This window comes from Salvelinus fontinalis, chromosome 26 (assembly GCF_029448725.1).
Source record: "Salvelinus fontinalis isolate EN_2023a chromosome 26, ASM2944872v1, whole genome shotgun sequence".
NCBI classification, from domain to species: Eukaryota; Metazoa; Chordata; class Actinopteri; order Salmoniformes; family Salmonidae; genus Salvelinus; species Salvelinus fontinalis.
Genome location: NC_074690.1, coordinates 21,258,882 through 21,279,373, shown reverse-complemented (window position 1 = coordinate 21,279,373; position 20,492 = coordinate 21,258,882). Strand labels below are relative to the sequence as shown.

General features: G+C 42.0%; 1 protein-coding gene across 1 annotated transcript; it reads right to left on the bottom strand.

Annotated features, from left to right (window-relative positions):
- Positions 1–3,000: 3,000 nt before the first annotated feature.
- Positions 3,001–10,258, bottom strand: LOC129823901 (prostaglandin G/H synthase 2-like). Its single transcript, XM_055882985.1, has 9 exons — positions 8,889–10,258; positions 8,577–8,693; positions 8,312–8,455; positions 7,924–8,067; positions 7,488–7,669; positions 7,022–7,352; positions 6,473–6,759; positions 5,380–5,527; positions 3,001–4,508 (listed from the first exon to the last, which is right to left on the bottom strand). Exons 1-9 carry the CDS (start codon positions 8,947–8,949, stop codon positions 4,099–4,101), a joined length of 1,824 nt encoding a protein of 607 aa, XP_055738960.1. The 5' UTR covers positions 8,950–10,258; the 3' UTR covers positions 3,001–4,098.
- Positions 10,259–20,492: the final 10,234 nt, after the last annotated feature.

Genomic DNA, 20,492 nt, shown 5'->3' with positions numbered 1-20,492 from the left:
TAATGGCACCTGTTTGAACTTGTTATCAGTATAAAAGACAACTGTCCACAACCTCAAACAGTCACACTCCAAACTCCACTATGGCCAAGACCAAAGAGCTGTCAAAGGACACCAGAAACAAAATTGTAGACCTGCACCAGGCTGGAAAGACTGAATCTGCAATAGGTAAGCAGCTTGGTTTGAAGAAATCAACTGTGGGAGCAATTATTAGGAAATGGAAGACATACAAGACCACTGATAATCTCCCTCGATCTGGGGCCCCACGCAAGATCTCACCCCGTGGGGTCAAAATGATCACAAGAACGGTGAGCAAAAATCCCAGAACCACACGGGGGGACCTAGTGAATGACCTGCAGAGAGCTGGGACCAAAGTAACAAAGCCTACCATCAGCAAGGGCATTGAAGATGAAACGGGGCTGGGTCTTTCAGCATGACAATGATCCCAAACACACCACCCGGGCAACGAAGGAGTGGCTTCGTAAGAAGCATTTCAAGGTCCTGGAGTGGCCTAGCCAGTCTCCAGATCTCAACCCCATAGAAAATCTTTGGAGGGAGTTGAAAGTCCGTGTTGCCCAGCAAAAGCCCCAAAACATCACTGCTCTAGAGGAGATCTGCATGGAGGAATGGGCCAAAATACCAGCAACAGTGTATGAAAACCTTGTGAAGACTTACAGAAAACGTTTGACCTCTGTCATTGCCAACAAAGGGTATATAACAAAGTATTGAGAAACTTTTGTAATTGACCAAATACTTATTTTCCACCATAATTGTGATTTTCTGGATATTTTTTTCTCATTTTGTCTGTCATAGTTGAAGTGTACCTATGTTGAAAATTACAGGCCTCTCTCAACTTTTTAAGTGGGAGAACTTGCACAATTGGTGGCTGACTAAATACTTTTTTGCCCCACTGTAGCTGCCCACACAAATAGTTGGCAGCAGTCTGCAGCCTCCCAGTTGGTTCAGCAGAGAATTTATGATCCAAAGCTATGCACCAACCAAACCAGGCACTAATTACGCAACGCAAGCACTAATTGGGCAAATCAGGTGATACCATAGACAATCTATTAAACACTGAATAGGGTGCTTATGTTCTGTTCCTTGTACACCCAGAAAGTTGGGCATTGTGACTTAATGTGTGACAGGTAAGCTAGGCGTTAGGCTTACGTCCCAATGCACACAGTATGTCATCACAATACATTTTTTTTGTGGCATGTTGTGTACAAACTACCATTAGGCTAGCCTGGGTGCCAGTTTGTATCTCTTTTGATAACTCCTTATGGAATTGTCATGTTAATGATAGCAATGGAGTTGGCAAGAGTACAAGCAGATCTTGGACCCAGGCTACTGTTACGCCTACACATTTCTATCCCCTTCTAAAATGACTACAGGCTCCTTAACTTTCAAGACATCTTCAGTACTGACATTATTTCTCATGCCACTATTGTGATAGCATCTAGCACTGTGATGGGTTTCAAGCACAATAAATAGACCTGTCATGATTGATAGACTTGGTTTCATACCATAACATAGCCAAACCATCCACAAAACATTTACCTGCATTTGACCAATATCAAAGTAACACAAATGAAATAAAATGCCAATAAATTCCCATATAAAATTCTCAGGATTATAATGAAGTCCTTGTTGCTAGTGGATTTGGATTGTTCACATTTTCCTTCCTGGCTGCTCACACTATTTAACTTGGTATGTGGCTGTGTATTCATTTCCTTTGTCCAACGGTTTGTTGGCACTCAGTCTCAGTGGCTGAGCCAAAACTTCATAAACTAGAATCCAAGTTGCAAGTTACTGGTATAAGCAGGGATTGACATTAAGCGTTGCCCTATTGGCTGGGGCAAGTCAACTGAGCAGTTGAGCCCGATCTGAGATTGCCCCATTTGGCCGGTGATAAAACAATTATAGTTAAAACAGCCAAACTGCAAAGAATTCCAGTAGCCTAAAACGTATATTTCTGGTTCCTCCCCATTGTTTAAGTGAAAGACAGACAATTTCTGGCAATTGTGCAAGTTGAGCCAGTACTGATCCAGTACTTATCTTTCTGATTCCTCCCCTACTGTATGTATAGGTGAACGCCAGGCAATATATGGCACTTCTGCCAGTAACAAGCATTTCACATTTTTGGACAAGCGATCTTCAACCAACCCAAAAAATACTCCTGACTTGTCAGATGGGCAAACACTTTTCAGACTTTAAAGTTAATCCCTGTATGAGTAAAGGAAAGTTTGAAATGAGTAAGAATGACAGACTACATTAAAGGGAAAGGGATGTTCTCTGTTCCCTTCTAAATCTATTAAGCAACAGCATCCTTCTAGCTAGTTTCATTAGAGTGGTCTGGGTATGAGATGAGTGTATGTGTGACGTGGGGTAAGCCCACTCATTACAATGTTGATTTTTTTCTATTGTATTGCATAGTGTTGTGTCTACAATCCCAAGAATATTAGCCCAGAAAGACTAATGGTTCTAAGTAAATAAATCACTATAATAAATGCAATGTCAAATTTAACTTGTTTTATTCACAGGCAGATGGGTGATTTTTTTATATGCAACCATGTTAAAGGGGCAATTTGTGATTCCTACGTCCATTCTTACATTTATTATTAATGATATGTACCCATTGATTCTTGAAGAGTATAACTTATTAATTCCTCATGAGCTTTGTTCAATTTCAATACCTCATCTGTAAGCATGTTTAATTTGTTCCATTGTTGTTTAACAATGTAATAACAGTGTCTAGCCTCAAAACATGGTTAAAACTATCATTTTGATCTCATGGATGGTCAGTCCTTGCATCTATAGCCTTATCTATGAATTTAAGACTGGTTATACTTCTCCAGCCCCATCCCTCGGCTGTTTACCAAAAACTGGGGCAGGGTGTCCACTTTGTTGTTGTTTGAACTGCAGATTGCTCCTTTTATAACAGTAAAGTCACCATTTACATTCCAATTAAAATGGTATGGCACTTAAGAAAGCATTGAAAGACAATCAATTTATCAAGAATTTTATTAGTGTGATTCATTTGCATTCATTCATTTCACTCTGTAATAATACAGTCTCACAAATATTCACTTCACCCATTTGCAATAACATTATATTTGACCAAAAAAAAGACTGACAAATACACCCCAGCTGATTTTCCATGCGGTAGTTCAAGTTCTAGACAGACAAACAACATAAAAGTATTTCGGATAGGTCTTTGCTTCAAGCAAGGAGATACCTAAACAGTTGCACAACTGAATGCATTCCACTGAAAAGTCTTCCGCATTTAACCCAACCCCTTGGAATCAGAGAGTTGCGGGGGGCTGCCTAAATTGACGTCCACATCATCGGCACCCGGGGAGCAGTTGTTGTTGGGGGTTAACTGCCTTTCTCAAGGGCAGAATAACAACTGATTTTTCCTCCTTGCCAGCTCGGGGACTTGAACCAGCGACCTTTCAGTTATTGGCCCAATGCTCTTAACCGCCCCATGTAACTCCAAGTTTCACAGTGTATACAGAGAAAACTAACTTACTTTTGTTCATGTTAAGCATTACAAATTAGTAAACGGTTTTCATATTTAAACACATAAATCATGACAAAATAACTTAATCACAACTAAATAATCAACAATACACTAATAAATATTAAATACATAAATTAATAAACAATAAATAACTAAATAAGTCCCTCAAGGATTCCGTGATCCCAAATTATAATATTTATAAATTTGTCCAATCACTGCACTATTTCCTCATAAAACAGTTAAATCATCGAAATATTATTGCATACAAATTACCTATCACTGCAGTACAAAAAGAGGCCTGGCAATTTCAAATAATTACGCACATTTACCGCATAATATGGTTAAATTTAGCTAAATGTCAACAAATGTTCTCTCTCGTCAGTGCAGTTTTGCAACAAATTGGACAAAATAATTGCATATTGCCATGCTAAATGTCATAATTGCTGCAGCAAAATAAATCCTTTTTGCTTGCAAATATCACAATAAAATCTTAAATACAGCAAAACGACCTAAAATGAGAGCAACTTTAGAACACTAGACACTGCTAAGTGTATTTGAATAAAACCTATTGCTTTAGCTCTTTAAAGCTCTGAAGTCCTTTCTTTCAGCAGAACACCTGGGTTCACGTCACTCGGGTGTGTCTCGCTTGCGTTGGCTGACGCCTGCTCAAACACTCTAAAAAAATCTGGCACTTGAAAAGACACCATAGGACAAGGACCTTTGACATTGCTGCACACCAGCCTCTCCAATGAAGCAGTGTTGACGATGTCAAAGCCCACAATCCCTCCGAACGTGCTGGGCATCCAGTATTCCGGCGAGCAAATGGGGTTTCCCAGGAGACCTTTCAGGGAATAGGGGGAGCCCATTTCGATCATAGTCTCCCCGAAGACAGAGTTAGGTCTGGGGCGCTCCACCAGAAGGCCTGGGTACAGCTCCACAGCATCCACTTCCCCATATAGACTCTCCAGCTCCGCAGCCAGCCCTTTCTCTCCTGCAACACCCACAGAACAACAAAGGGTTAATAAATCTAGCCTGCTAGTCACCAATGATGTATATAAACCCTGGATTGCTGAAGCTATGTATTGGCCATTATAAGGCTTTGAAGCCACCAGTCGGCCATATTGGCACTATCAGTCATCTAGCGTATATATAAGGCATTGCTAGTCACACGCGTCTACTAAATCTTTCACTCACAAAATAAAATGTAAAACAACCCACTGGGCACAGACGTCAATTCAACATTGGTTCAACGTAATTTCATTGAACTTATGTGGAAACAACTTGGATTCAACCAGTGTGTGCCCAGTGGAAATGTGCATGCTATGACAAGTCTGTGTTTTGGTCTTTATAGGAACTCAATGATGCAAGTATAGACACAGTACAGTTGAACCTTGTGTGAAACTCACGTGAGAGTGTAAATGTGTATGTGATTGTACGTTGAAGATTACATGTGCAGACTTCAATAATACACCCTCAGGGTATAATAAGCGGCAGCCACTCCCTGCCCACCCTCTATATCAGCAGCTGCCATGTAGGTAGTAACCATGCCAATAACAAAACAGCTGGGCTTGACTGAACCAATCCTGTCGCTTTATCCAGGGACTACTTCAGTTGCCATGCACCTGTGCTTACTAAATGAAACCTTTCACCTAGTTAGACTGAGGATAAATAAATAGCAATAATAAAGGGACACTTCGGGATTTTGGCAATTAAGGCCTTTATGAGTCAGATGAACTCATGGGGATACCATTTTATGTCTCTGGAAAATGGTATCCACGGGCTCGTTCATCTGACTCTGGGAAAGTAGATACAGGGCTTCATTGAAAAAATCCCGAACTATCCCTTTAAGATGTGTGTCTCACCTGTGAGATCCTCGAAAGAGGAGTAGGCCCTCATGTTGAAGCGTTTCCTGTAGGCGTTGAGGGACTGGTAACGCATGTCTCTGCTGTGCTCCAGGGCCTTAGCTGCCACGCCCACTACTGAAGGAGGCAGGTTACGTCCACCAGCCACCTGGGAACCAATAGGAATTAAGATTCATTAGTGGAGCTGTATCAGGAGTTTGGGAATTGTTCACTTAGGAAGGACTACCACGTCTAACATTAGGAAGGACTACCACGTCTAACATTAGGAAGGACTACTACGTCTAATGTTTGAAATTGGATGTATACTGAGATTGAAAACACACCATTCCCCAACCAGCTCAATTTATTTGTGACAAAACAGTTCTCACTGAAAGGCCTCAATGAAATACTATTGCTGTAAGGATGTTCCAGTGTCGAGTGCCCCCCCCCCCCCCCCCCCCCATTCCCACTACTCCCCATCAGTGGTGTAAAGTACTTAAATAAAAATACTTTAAAGTCCTACTTAAGTAGTTTTTGGGGGTATCTGTACTTTACTATTTATATTTATGACAACTTTTACTTCACTACATTCCTAAAGAAAAGTATGTACTTTTTACTCCATACATTTTTCCTGAACCGCAAATGTACTCTTCACATTTTGAATGCCCAGCAGGACAGAAAAATTGTCTAATTCACACATCAAGAGAACATCCCTGGTCATCCCTACTGCCTCTGATCTGGTTGACTCATTAAAAACATGCTTCATTTGTAAATGATGTCTGAGTGTTGGAGTGTTCCCCTGGCTATCAGTGAATTTAAAAAAAAAAAAAAAAGAAAATGGTGCCGTCTGGTTTGCTTAATATAAGAAATTTGAAATTATTTATACTTTTGATACTTAAGTATAATTTAGCAATTACATTTACTTTTGATACTTAAGTATATTTAAAACCAAATACTTTTAGACTTTTACTCAAGTAGAATTTTACTGCGTTATTTTCACTTTTATTGAAGTCATTTTCTATTAAGGTATCTTTACTTTTACTCAAGTTGGACAATTGTGTACTTTTTCTACCACTGCTTCCCATAGGACGCCAATGTACACTAGACAACTCACCCTTCCAGCGATCTGCTTGGTGAAGGACTCCACCAGGTTGTTGATGCCGTGCTCTGTAACCAGGGAGTTGTTGAAGACAAACTGGGGGTAGGTGTAGGCGCGGCCCTCGATGTTGAAGGTGTCAGGCATTAGTGGGTGCCAGTGGTACAGGGTATTGAACTCAGCTGCAATACGGTTCTGGTACTGGAAGCGCTGGTTGAACAGGAGCTCCGGGTCGAACTTGAGCTGGAAGTGGTAGCCGCTCAGGTGCTGGACGTAGTCCTCGATCACGATCTTTATGGTCTCGCCTGCAAGGAAGGAAGGAAGGAAGAGAATGCATGAGAAGGTTGGTGAGATATTGCTCAATAAATATCTGACACCCACTAAATATAGTGTTTTGATCTGTTTTACACAGAGCTGTTTTAATCTGTATGCATTGTACGGTTTCTAAAACACTCTCAAACATTGCCTCACGTTGATCATACACGATTCCCATTATAAGGACCTGAAGGATCTAAGACAGTACAGTAGGCACAGTAGGTGTGTCCAGTTTTAGTACTGATAACTCACCAATTAGGATGAGGCGTGTGGTCTGGAAAATGCGTTCGTCGTCCCATTCGGGATGCTCCTGCATCATGACGTCACAGACGCGGTTGTGCTCTCTCAGCCAGATGGTGGCGTACATCATGAGACCAGGGACCAGGCCGAAAAGCTCGTGGCCCACAGCGAAGCGGTGCTCCTCGAGCACGTGGGGTGGATAGTGCATCTCGACCCCAACCTCCCTTACCAATGGGGGGTAGACCTCGCCATTCACAACCTGATACTTCAGTTTGCCATTCTTGAACTGCCTCAGCTTGTGCTGTCTCTCCAGAGTGTCTCCATAGACATGGTGTAAGTCCACCTGAAACACAGAGGTAAAGAGTGAGTCCAAACATACACTCCAAGCCTAGAAGTTAAAGTCAACCATGAAACAAAATGGAAAAATATTTTCAGATGACAGACCCACTATTGGTTGTGTATTGTAAATTAGACTTACGCCATGGCCCAAGGCTTTGGTGAAAGCTGGTCCTTTCTTGAGGTCTGATTTGAAGAACTGGTGGGTGAAGTGCTGGGCGAAGAAGGCGAACATAAGATTGGAACCCTGAGGATCCGGAATGAACCGCTTCCTCAACATAACCTTCTCCACCACAAGCTTGGCATCTGGAAGCACGGCTCTTCCTATAAGGAGAAGGAGCGATGTTAGCAAAATACTTGGGGTCCTACCTCAACAAAATCTTTATTCGGTTACTAACGACAGTTACAATTATGTTAATTCGACTGCCATATCGTTCAGCCTCGTCTTGGAAACTTCAGAAGGCTGTGACTTTCGACTGGTGGGAATGATTTAGAAACCGGTCTGAAGTTAATTTCTAAGGCTTCCATGGTCTTAGAAAAGGAATCCCAAAAGACTGGTTAGGAGGGAGCTCACTTACCTGCAGTTCCCATAGGTGTAGGACAGCCCTTTGGCAATGGGGGAAGGGTCCGTGTATAGTAAGACAGGTTGGAGTAAGCTTCCCAGCTCTTGTAGCCATAATCAGAATTGTAAGTCGGTGGGCTGTCCACCAAATGTGAGCGGGCTATTAAATAGAGAGGCAGAGAGCAACATTATTTAATTTGTTCAGAAACTGAGCTAATAATGCAATCTGTTAAATATTGTTAAAATATTTATCATGTATTTTTTCACTCATATTTCGTTAATTTCTTTCTTTATCTCCACCCTTCCCATATCAGTAAATATCATACAGGTATATCCAAATAATACATTGACTCAACAGTCTTTCATTCATGATCTATCAAAAATGTGATATTATTTCAACTTACATGTCAAGACATAGCTCATGATAGCATTTCTCACAAAAGTGATCTTGTTGATGACATTCCACACCCCTTTGTAGTGTGTAAGGAAGTAGTGCACAGTATTCGGTGCTGGTTTCAATGATATCTTTATCCATGTTAGGAATTCAGCTGCAGAGTGGCGAGGGAGTAAGAAATATTTATAATAACAATATCGAATACTCCTCGTGAATAATGATATACATAATATCGATGGAATTTGTATTAGACCTCCTAAAAATGTTTCACTTACGAGTTGTGCAGTTCTTTCCATAATATCCAGTTCTTGTGCATTCACACTCATAGTCGTCGAAGCCTTTTGAATTACATAAGCCCCTATTTTCACATGGTTGTGCACAGCAAGGGTCCACTGAAAATATATTGCAAAAGTTTAGAAGGCTATACAAAGTTGTATTATTGTATCCATTCATCTCTTTTTTCCATTACAAACATTCGAATCGATAAGTTTATGTAAAAGTATAATTATAAACTATTATTAATAAGCCATATACAATATTTTCACAATATAATATATTTATAAGAGTATCAAAATAAATATTCTCACCTCCTTCGCAGAAATAGATCCAGACGTTAGAGAGCAAAACAACGCAGATTACTTTATTCATTCCGAAAGATTCTATTGAATCGCAATCCGGTGTAAAATTCCAGCTGACTACAGCTCACACCTGGTGACAGTGATTCTGAAATTCTTGGTTGCCTGCTCCATATTTATGTACGACGCTCATTCCAAGCTATTGCGCAAACTATTGCGCTAATAAAGTCAGGGGAACCGGCCAGGACCAGAGGTGAGCGGAAAAATTGGACCAATCATCTTCCTCATGGAGGAATTTGGTCTATTCTACATCCAGTTAACATTGACATCCACACAGTGTGGTCATTTAAAAACAATAAAATACACGTTTCTGTATTTACAGTGTATTCAATCATTGTAGCCAACATCAGGTTGTCTTCTTTTTTTATTATATTGTATAAAGATTGATAACAAAAGTAACACATTTTCTAAAGACTAATCCAAAATCGATTAGTGAAGGCGCAGGAGGCAAAATAAAAAACAGGAAAAACAGGAAACCGTCTCCACACACTTCTTGTCAGATGCTAATTTCTTACAAAAAGCTTTCGGTCAGTCGACCTCATCAGAGCATATCTCCACAAGCAATAGGGACAGTCTTCCAAAGCAATTACCAGTAAATTAAGGCGATCGTTGTTCGTGCAAACTATATATGGACGGTGGACGGTGGAAAGAATTTATTGTCATTTGGCGCCAACATGTGGCCAAATGTGTCATGGTGTTGTAATTACCGACTGGACAATGAATGAAAGTAGAATGACTGACTGACGAGGTTACAAAAAAGTATGTCATTTGTCTTTTAAACGTCCTTAATAGCTAACCTATTTTGTTGTTATGTTATTATTGGTTATTTGAATACGTACTTGCAAGAGCTAGTAACACCTGTTTATGAGTGAAATATTAACTAAACGCAACATGCAACAATTTCAAAGATTTTACTGAGTTACAGTGCATATGAGGAAATCAGTCAATTGAAATAAATAAATGAGGCCCTAATCTATGGATTTCACATGACTGGGAATACAGATGTGCATCTGATGGTAACAGATACCTTAAAAAAACGTTGCCTCACAATGGGCCTTAGGATCTCGTCACATTATTTCTGTGTATTCAAATTGTCTTTTGATAAAATGTGTTGTAGCTTATGCCTGCCCGTACCGCAACCCTGGGGCACTCTGTTCACAACATTAACATCAGCAAACTGCTCTCCCATACAACGCCAAATTCTCTAAAACAATGTTTATGGCGTTGGGTGGGCGACAGCTCTGGTGGACATTCCTGCAGTCAGCATGCCAATTGCATGCTCCCTCAAAACTTGAGACATCTGTAGCATTGTGTTGTGTGACAAAACGGCACATTTTAGAGTGGCCTTTTAATTGTCCCCAGCACAAGGTGCACCTTTCTGTTTAATCAGCTTCTTGATATGCCACACCTGTCAAGTGGATGGATTATCTTGGCAAATGAGAAATGCTCAATAACAGGGATGTAAACAAATTTGGGCACAGTATGAGAGAGTTATAAGCTTTTTGTGAGTATGGAACATTTTTTTGTGAGTATGGTAACTTTTATTTCAGCTCATGAAACATGGGACCAACACTTTACATGTTGCGTTCATATTTTTGTTCAATATAGATCAGGGTTTCCCAAACTCGGTACTGGTGGCTCTCTTGGGTGCACGTTTAGTTTTTTGCCCTAGCAGTACACAACTGATTCAAATAACAAACTCATCCTCAATCTTTGATTAGTTGAATCAGCTGTGTAAGGGGGGGGGGGGGCAGGACCGAGTTTGGGATACCCTGATCTAGTGGACTTAAAGGTCCAATGCAGCCGTTTTTATCTCAATATGAAATCATTTCTAGGTAACAATTAAGTACCTTACTGTTTTCAAGTAAAATGGTCATAGCTTCTTTTTGTTAGGACTGTCTGGTAGTGGTCTGAGTAGGGAGGAGAAAACTGAAAAGTAGCTGTTATTGGCAGAGAGGTTTGAAACTCTTTCTTATTGGTCTGTTAATACATTTTCCACTAGGTGTTGTCAGCAAAAAAGACAGTACAGTTGGCACAGTAGGTGTGTCCAGTTTTAGTACTGATAACTCACCAATTAGGATGAGGCGTGTGGTCTGGAAAATGCGTTCAGCAAAAAACAAACTATGGATGCAGTGGGTTATAGAACAAAAACACTGGACACTGGAGAATTGTAAAAACATTGTCTGGTCTGATGAATCCCGGTTCTGGCTGTTTCACACTGACGGGAGGACTAGGGTATGGAGAAAACGAGTACATGCATCCATCATGCCACGTGTCAACATTACAGGTTGGTGGGGGAGGTGTGATGGTGTGGGGTGTGTTTTCATAGTACACATTGGGCACCTTGATAAAAGTGGAGGTACGTTTGAATGCCACCGGATATCTGAACATCATTGCCAATCAAGTGCATCCCTTCATGGCAGCAGTGTACTGTATGTACTGTATCTGCAAATATATTTTTACACACAAATGTGGGAAGCATTGGAGTGGAATTCTTTCGACACCTTGTAGAAACCATGCCCCGACAAATTGAGGCTGTTCTGAGGGCAAAAGGGGGTATAACTCAATATTAGGAAAGTGTTCCTAATGTTTTTTAAACTCAGTGTATATAAAATACAGGAAAATGTGCATTTTAATCATTTAGCAGATGGTTTTATCCAGAGTGAATTACAAGAGCAATTAGGGTTAAGAGCCTTGCTAAAGGGCACATCAGATTTATCACATTATCAGCTCAGGGGATATCAACTACCTACCTTTCGGTTACCGGCCCAACGCACTAATGCTAGGCTACCTGCCGCCCTCCATTTTTGACTGCCCTGGGCCTTTAAGTTAAGAGACTAAATATTGACTGACAATTTAGGCTACTAATAGTGATTGACTACAGTATTAGCAGTTAGTAACCTAACGTAGCAGGCGTGACAAAAAAACAAACAGTTGATGGACCAGTCCAGTAAATGTGTAAGAGAAGTTAAGATGGAGTTTTGCCCAAGAGGCCAGGGTTCCGGTTTAGAAGCAGAAGCACGGTTGACTGCTCCTACAGTTTTGCTTCGGTACTGCAGTTTGACTGACAGCCCTGAAAATTCCTAATAAGACACTTTAGTCATCACCTTTGTGCACAAAACATCCATTGAATTATTCAAATAATTTTCTTTGAGGCCGTTTTTGTCCCCATCACTCATAGCCAAAGATAATATTTTACATGTATAGTCATCCAATGTCTGCCATGTTTTTGAATGACGTGATGACGTCGTTGCTGCTCCTTGTGCGCACTGAGTGCTAGTGCGCATTTGATGTTGGTCCCTATAAATCACATCCAACCCGGATATAGACGTTCCATTAATCGGCGTATGCGAATGTGAGTAGATTATCTTGAAAACAACGGTCGGACATCTTGGATGCAGTCTCCAGTTCTTATTATACCTCAGTAATGTCGCCTTGTTAACGTCCAAAAGTGGAAGTCGCTTCACAGGCTTTCCATTTTCTCTGAAAACCGGACGCATCCGGGTTGTTTTCCGACCCGCAGAGGGTGAATAGTTAGCGGGTGTGTTTGATCGGTAAGCCTAACGAAGCCAACTGTAGACTTGGGACTTCTCACAAAGTTGGAAGCACAGAATCTTCTAAAATGTAATTGTATGCTGTAGCATTAAGATCTTCTATCACTGGAACTAAGGGGCTTAGCCCGAACCATGAAAAATAGCTCCAGACCATTATTCTTCCTCCACCAAACTTTACAGTTAGCACTATGTATTTGAGCAGGTAGCATTCTCCTGGCATCCGCCAAACCCAGATTCGTCCGTCGGACTGCCAGATGGTGAAGCGTGATTCATCACTCCAGAGAACATGTTTCCACTGCTCCAGAGTCCAATATCGGCGAGCTTTACACCACTCCAGCCGACGCCTGGCATTGCGCATGTTGATCTTAGGCTTGTGTGTGGCTGCTCGGCCATGGAAACCTATTTCATGAAGCTTCCGATGAACAGTTATTGTGCTGACGTTGCTTCCAAAGGCAGTTTGGAACTCGGTAGTGAGTGTTGCAACCGAGGACAGACGATTCCATTCTTGTGGGCCGGCTAAGGAGTATTTGTGTCTGAGGGGTCTTTGGCCTGGTTTTCTAACTACCTCTCTCAATGAGTGCAGTGTATAAAGTCAGAACATCTGCTGTCTCAGCCACTGCCTGTCACCAAGGGAGTACCCCAAGGCTTGATCCTAGGCCCCTCGTTCTTCTCAATTTACAATAACAACATAGCTCAGGCAGTAGGAAGCTCTCTCATCCATTTATATGCAGATGATACAGTCTTATACTCAGCTGGCCCCTCCCTGGATTTTGTGTTAAATGCAACAAAGCTTTCTGAGTGTTCAGCAAGCCTTCTCTGCCCTTAACCTTGTTTTGAATACCTCCAAAACAAAGGTCATATGGTTTGGTAAGAAGAATGCCCCTATCCCCACCGGTGTAATTACTACCCCCTGAGGGTTTAGAGCTTGAGGTAGTCACCTCATACAAGTACTTGGGAGTATGGCTAGATGGTAAACCATCCTTCTCTCAGCACATATCCAAGCTGCAGGCTAAGATTAAACCTAGACTTGGTCTCCTCTATTGAAATTGCTCCTCTTTCACCCCAGCTGCCAAACTAACCCGGATTCAGATGACCATTCTACCCGTGCTAGATTACGGAGACGTAATTCATAGATCGGCAGGTAAGGGTGCTCTCGAGCGACTAGATGTTCTTTACCATTTGGCCATCAGATTTGCCAGCAATGCTCCTAATAGAACACATCACTGCACTCTATACTCCTCTGTAAACTAGTCATCTCTGTATACCCATCGCAAGACCCACTGTTTGATGCTTATTTATAAAACACTCTTAGGCCTCACTCCCCCCTATCTGAGATACCTACTGCAGCACTCATCCTCCACAAACAACACCCGTTCTGCCAGTCACATTCTGTTAAAGGTCCGCAAAGCACACACATCCCTGGGTGGCTCCTCTTTTCAGTTCGTTGCAGCTAGTGACTGGAGCAAGCTGCAAAAAACACTCAAACTGGACAGTTTTATCTCCATCTCTTCATTCAAAGACTTAATCATGGACACTCTTACTGACAGTTATGGCTGGTTCGCGTGATGTATTGTTGTCTCTACCTTCTTGCCTTTGTGGTGTTGTTTGTGCCCAATAATGTTTGTACCATGTTTTGTGCTGCTACCATGTTGTGCTGCTGCCATGTTGTGTTGCTACCATGTTCTTGTCATGTGGTGTTGCTACCATGCTGTGTTGTCATGTGTTGCTGCATTGCTATGTTGTTGTCTTAGGTCTCTTTTTATGTAGTGTTGTGGTGTCTCTTGTCGAGATGCGTGTTTTGTCCTATATTTTTAATCCCAGCCCCCGTCCCCGCAGGAGGCCTTTTGTTCTTAAGTTCTTAACTGACTTGCCTAGTTAAATAAAGGTTAAATAAAATATTAGCTCAAGTAACGTCATAGTCAGCATAGCTAATAGAACTAACGCGTTAGTAAACCCGCTAGAATCAGGCAGTAACGTTATTCTACAGTCAGTAAGCAGTTACACCGGCAGGCCCCGGTGGCAGTAAATTAGTAATACCAAAAACTTACCTTGAGTTGGAAGAGTTCCAGTGTTGTGTTGGAAAGTCATAGCCAGCTAGCTAACATAGCATCCCTCTGTTTGAGCATGGTATTTCAGTAGGCTAAACTAGCTAGCTGCATTAGCTAGCAAAGTAAGTGAAACAAATGACACTCTCTCTCTATTTCTCTCTTGTTTCTCCTTCATTTTGGAAGAAATTAATTTGTTCAAAACTGTTCAACTATTGTCTTTCTCTCTCTTTGAGTCAACTACTCACCACATTTTATACACTGCAGTGCTAGCTAGCTGTAGCTTATGCTTTCAGTACTAGATTTATTCTCTGATCCTTTTATTGGGTGGAAAACATGTCAGGTCATGCTGCAAGCGTTCTGTTAGACTGGAGGACGTCCTCCAGAAGTTGTCATAATTACTGTGTATGTCTATGGAAGGGAGTGAGAACCATGAGCCTCCTAGGTTTTGTATTGAAGTCAATGTACCCAGAGGAGGACGGAAGCTAGCTGTCCTGCGGCTACACCGAGGTGCTACCCTACAGAGTGCTATTGAGGCTAGTGTAGACATTCTTTGCAAAATCGTTTCTTTTAATCAGTTATTTGGTGACGTGATTCTATTTAGTATAGTTTTATCTTAAAAGGATAACTTGTTAAATGTTTTACAATTTACATTTTTATGCAATTCACTGACTCTGAGGAGCCTCCACTGGTCCACATACTTTTGTAGATATAGTGGTCCTTAGCATTTTTAACAGCTACGGGATCGGTGTCCCCCACAAGGGACGGTTGAGATAACGTGCGCTAATGTGATAAGCATGACGTTTTAAGTAACAAGAACATTTCCCAGAACAGCTTAAATTCTTGTTAATCATAACTGTCCAATTTACAGTAGTTATTACAGTGAAAGAATATCATGCTATTGTTTCAGGAGAGTGCAGTTATGTAACAATGGCGCCGGAGAAGAAGGTTGATGTTTTACGTGTCCCCAACCGATTGTGCTTTTTTGTTTGTTTATTTGCTTGTAACTTATTTTTTTACTTATTTTGTATATAATGTTGCTGCTACCATCTCTTATGACCAAAAATAACTTCTGGACATCAGGACTGCAATTACTCACCATGGACCGGCAGAATCCTTTTTTCCCTTTAACAAGTCTGACGAGTCCAACGCGAATGATATACTGCTTTCTCGGGAATAGGCCCAGATCCCCGTGATTTTCGTGAAGAGGAGGCATAGAAAAAGGGGCCAAATAAACCTACACTTCCTTCCATTCTGCTAGCAAACATGCAATCTTTGGAGAATAAAATAGTTGACCATTGCAGAAGATTAAACTACCAACGGGACATTCAAAACTGTAATACCATATGCGTCACAGAGTCGTGGCTGAAGGACGACACTATCAACATACAGCTGGCTGGTTGCACGCTGTACTGGCAGGGTAGAACAGCGGCGACGGACTTTGTATTTTTGTAAATAACAGCTGGTGCACGATATCTAAGGAAGTCTCAAGCTATTGCTCGCCTGAGGTAGAGTATATCATGATAAGCTGTAGACCCCACCATCTACATATAGAGTTTTCATCTGTATTTTTCGTAGCTGTTTTACATACCACCACAGACGGAGGCTGGCACTAAGACAGCATTGAATGAGCTATATTCCGCCATAAGCAAACAAGAAAATGCTCACCCAGAAGCGACGCTCCTAGTGGCTGGGGACTTTAATGCAGGGAAACTTAAATCTGTTTTACCAAATTTTACCAGCATGTCACATGTGTAACCAGAGGGAAAAAAACTCTAGACCACCTTTACTCCTCACACAGAGATGCATACTGCCCTACCAAGTATAAAGGCAGTAACTGCTCATAGCGTGGAACTGCTTTTATTTACCATGGCTTCACAGTAGCTTATTGCAGTTACTGCTAAGATGACCTCCATTTTCTCCAAAACGCAATACAATAGAGGCAGGATACTTGTCCACATGATAAAGCATGTATTTAATGTAGCAAAAATTACTAACTAATTTTCAACCAAATGAGAAGTTACTACCTTTTTGCTTGGTAGCTTTCCCCCTCCCTCCATTTGGCAAATCTGACCATAATTCTATCCTCCTGATTCCTGCTTACAAGCAAAAACTAAAGCAGGAAGTACCAGTGACTCGCTCAATATGGAAGTGGTCAGATGATGCGGATGCTACGCTACAGGACGGTTTTTCTAGCACACACTGGAATATGTTCCGGGATTCATCCAATGGCATTGAGGAGTATAATACCTCAGTAATCGGCTTCTTCAATAAGTGCATCGACGACGTCGTCCCCACAGTGACAGTACGTACATATCCCAACCAGAAGCCATGGATTACAGGCAACATCCGCATCGAGCTAAAGGCTAGAGCTGCCGCTTTCAAGGAGTGGGACACTAATCCGGACGCTTATAAGAAATCCCCCTATGCCAGACGAACCATCAAACAAGCAAAGCGTCAAATACAGGATTAGGATTGAATCCTACTACACCGGCTCTGACCCTCGTCGGATGTGGCAGGGCTTGAAAATTATTATGGACTACAAAGGGAAACCCAGACGCAAGCTGCCCAGTGACGCAAGCCTACCAGACGAGCTAAATGCTTTTTACGCTCGCTTTGAGGCAAGCAAAACGGAAACATGCACGAGAGCACCAGCTGTTCTGGATGACTGTGTGATAACGCTCTCGGTAGCCGATGTGAGCAAGACCTTCAAACAGGTCAACATTCACAAAGCCGTCGGGCCAGATGTATTACCAGGACGTGTACTCAAATCATGCACGGACCAACTGGCAAGTGTCTTCACTGATATTTTCAACCTCTCCCTGACTGAGTCTGTAATACCTACATGTTTCAAGCAGACCACCATAGTCCCTGTACCCAACGAAGCGAAGGTAACCTGTCTAAATGATTACCGCCCTGTAGCACTCACGTCTGTAGCCATGAAGTGCTTTGAAAGGCTGGTCATGGCTCACATCAATAGCATCCTCCCAGATACACTAGACCCACTCCAATTCGCATACCGCACCAACAGATCCACAGATGACGCAATCTCAATCGCACTCCACCCTTTCCCACCTGGACAAAAGGAACACCTATTTGAGAATGCTGTTCATTGACTACAGCTCAGCGTTCAACACCATAGTGCCCTCAAAGCTCATCAATAAGTAAGGACCCTGGGACTAAACACCTCCCTCTGCAACTGGATCCTGGACTTACTCCACGGTAAGGTCTACACTTGTTGTATTCGGTGCATGTGACAAATAAAGTTTGATTTGATTTTTAAACGGTTTTGTTCCATGAGTGCATCTGTTGTACATGACTAATCAAATGACCTGTGAAGTCAGTTAGAAGTGTCAGCAGGGATGGAAATTAAGCTAGCCCGAGGCTAGTACTTTTCAGACTGGGCTAGTAGACAATGTGCCTGACACATTAGTGAAATTTTGCCTTTACAAACATCGCATGTCACAGATTTAGGACCTGAATGTAGAAATTGTGGTCTGCTGCCAAAAAATGCTTATATTACATCCTTGCATGTCATTCCCTTTCAGAAGATCCCCCTGTCACTGTTGGGCCTCCTCAGTGATCTAACAGCTGAGAGTTTTACCTTTCCTCTTGAGAATTAGAATCAGAAGTATATTCATATAGCTCATCGCAATACTATACCTCTTCGGGGCAAATAGTACCATAGACTGTCCTGATTATCTAGTTGAGCATTCCAGATAATTCCTCCATCCCAGCAGAAATGTCCCATCCACATAGGATTTTAGATGTGCAGATAGACCAAAGCCCAGCCTATTTTACCGTTAATATATTCAAGTCTGTGGGTTATGGCATTTTAATATAGATGTTAACATTTTAGTAATCAACTTAGCTAGCTAGTAAAAGTTTAAAAAAAAAGTGTATTTCAGATGGGCGGACCAGAAACTAAGTGACAACACTGTGGTCTGTAGCTGCCATTTTCTGGTGGGAAAGAGAAATGGCCCCGTATTTACCAGAAAAGGTAGCCCATCCACCATGACAGAAGAGGAAGATCCAGACTGTTGATTGGGAAACAATAACAAACAAGGAGGCATGAGGATTGGGTGTTGAGTATGATAAACAATGTGTTTTCTGTCCAGATATAGATGGTGATACAGCATTGAAAAAGACCTACCACTGACCAAATGTCTCTTTGTTTTTCAGTCCAACAGGAGTGCATCCCTCAGGCCATGCTGTGCACGGACATCCTGTGCGAGTGTGATACGGTTATGGAGACTACAGCAGATTGAGCCTTTACAGACAGGTCAGTAACTCATCAAATATGATACAATATTGTGTAAAAAACTGAATTTGTAGATGCATCGTCATTTTTACTTTATGTCCCCTTCTCCCCATTCTTTAGACATGAGGAGTTACATGACGAACATCAGGTTCACCCCACGAGAAGCAGTCCATGATCAATGCGACCCCCAGCAAGGAGATCTGCTGGAAGTGATGTCTTACACCCAGAGTGAGAGAGTACATCAGTTAAACATCACAGATATAAATTCCCATTGTGCCCATGATAAAATGCATGGTGAATTGTGTTGAAACTGATGTACTCTGATGTACTTGATGTACTTGATTGAACTTATGTTAACTACTTTAGTTGGCTGCTTTGACCAAAACATTCATGTAATATTGTAACGTCTCTCGTCGGAAGGCATGGACCAAAACACAGCGTGGTAAGTGTTCATGATTCTTTTTTACTCAAAAACATTCAAACAAAATAACAAAGTGAAAAAACAGAACAGTTCTGTCAGGTGCAGACACTAAAACAGAAAATAACTACTCACAAAACACAGGTGGGAAAAGGCTGCCTAAGTATGATTCCCAATCAGAGACAACGATAGACAGCTGCCTCTGATTGGGAACCACACTCGGGCAAAAACAAAGAAATAGAAAACATAGAAATAAAGAAACTAGAATGCCCACCCTAGTCACACCCTGGCATAACCAAAATAGAGAATAAAAGCCTCTCTATGGCCAGGGCGTGACAAATATAACCTATTCTAGGAGCCTATTGTTTGTGTATGATCTTTGTTCATTGTTCACTTGTTTTTCAACAATATTAGGTACAGGCAGGGGTGACAGGACTTCAGCAAGTCAGACCTATTCTGAGAGCCTAGTGTGTGTTTAATATAACCTATTCTGAGAGCCTAGTGTGTGTGTAATATAAACTATTCGGAGAGCCTAGTGCGTGTGTATGAACTATGTGGAATATCTTTGGACCATTGGCTTCCCTGAAAACAGGTGCTGACAGGAGCAATATGAATCTGTCAGAGGTTGTCATGCTGATGGGGGCGGTGATGGAGGCTTTGGTGGTCCACACAATGAAGAAGCAGGTGTCCCTCCCAGTGATGTGGAGCTGACCTTGGACCTGGTGCCAGCAAGGATGGTCTTCACGGAGGCTGTAAAATCCTCCCTCCTTTATATAGAAATTATTTGACTTCACTGCCTATTCAATGGTAAGGTCCCTTGCACCATAGGGACACTTGACCTCCACCACTGCTGTGGTGCCCACCAGACCATCCGATGAGGCACGCAGGATCCCAGACCTTCTGGTGGGGCACCCAGGACCCTTTTTTAGCAGCGACGGAGTAACGGACTTGGCCCTAACCACTGCTCCATAATTGCTGACTGTCAACCTCCCTTTACTCATGGTGTGCCAGTTGGGGTTGGTGCGCTGTCCAACTGTTGCCTGCCGTATAGCCTCCTTCTGCTTGAAGGGGACATGCCATTCCACTGAACTTGCCCCGGAGACGGTTCCATAGCCACTGAAAATCCTCCTCTGAGGGCTCTCTTTGGTGGGGTACAGGTCCTCCACGTGGTTGGGCATGGCTGGCTTCCTCCACTCGCATTCGACATCCGTACAGCCGGTATTGTGAACCGCTAAAATAGGCAGCATGGCTACACTTATGAGCTCCATGGAGGCATTT

Bases quoted from the DNA above. Each gene is read 5' to 3' on its own strand.
- LOC129823901 (XM_055882985.1), bottom strand. From the start codon at position 8,949: ATGAATAAAGTAATCTGCGTTGTTTTGCTCTCTAACGTCTGGATCTAT. The intron at 7,670-7,923 runs GTAAGTGAGCTC...TTCTCCTTATAG, and splicing joins TACACCTATGGGAACTGCAG to GAAGAGCCGTGCTTCCAGAT. The intron at 7,353-7,487 runs GTAAGTCTAATT...TCTGTGTTTCAG, and splicing joins CCAAAGCCTTGGGCCATGGC to GTGGACTTACACCATGTCTA.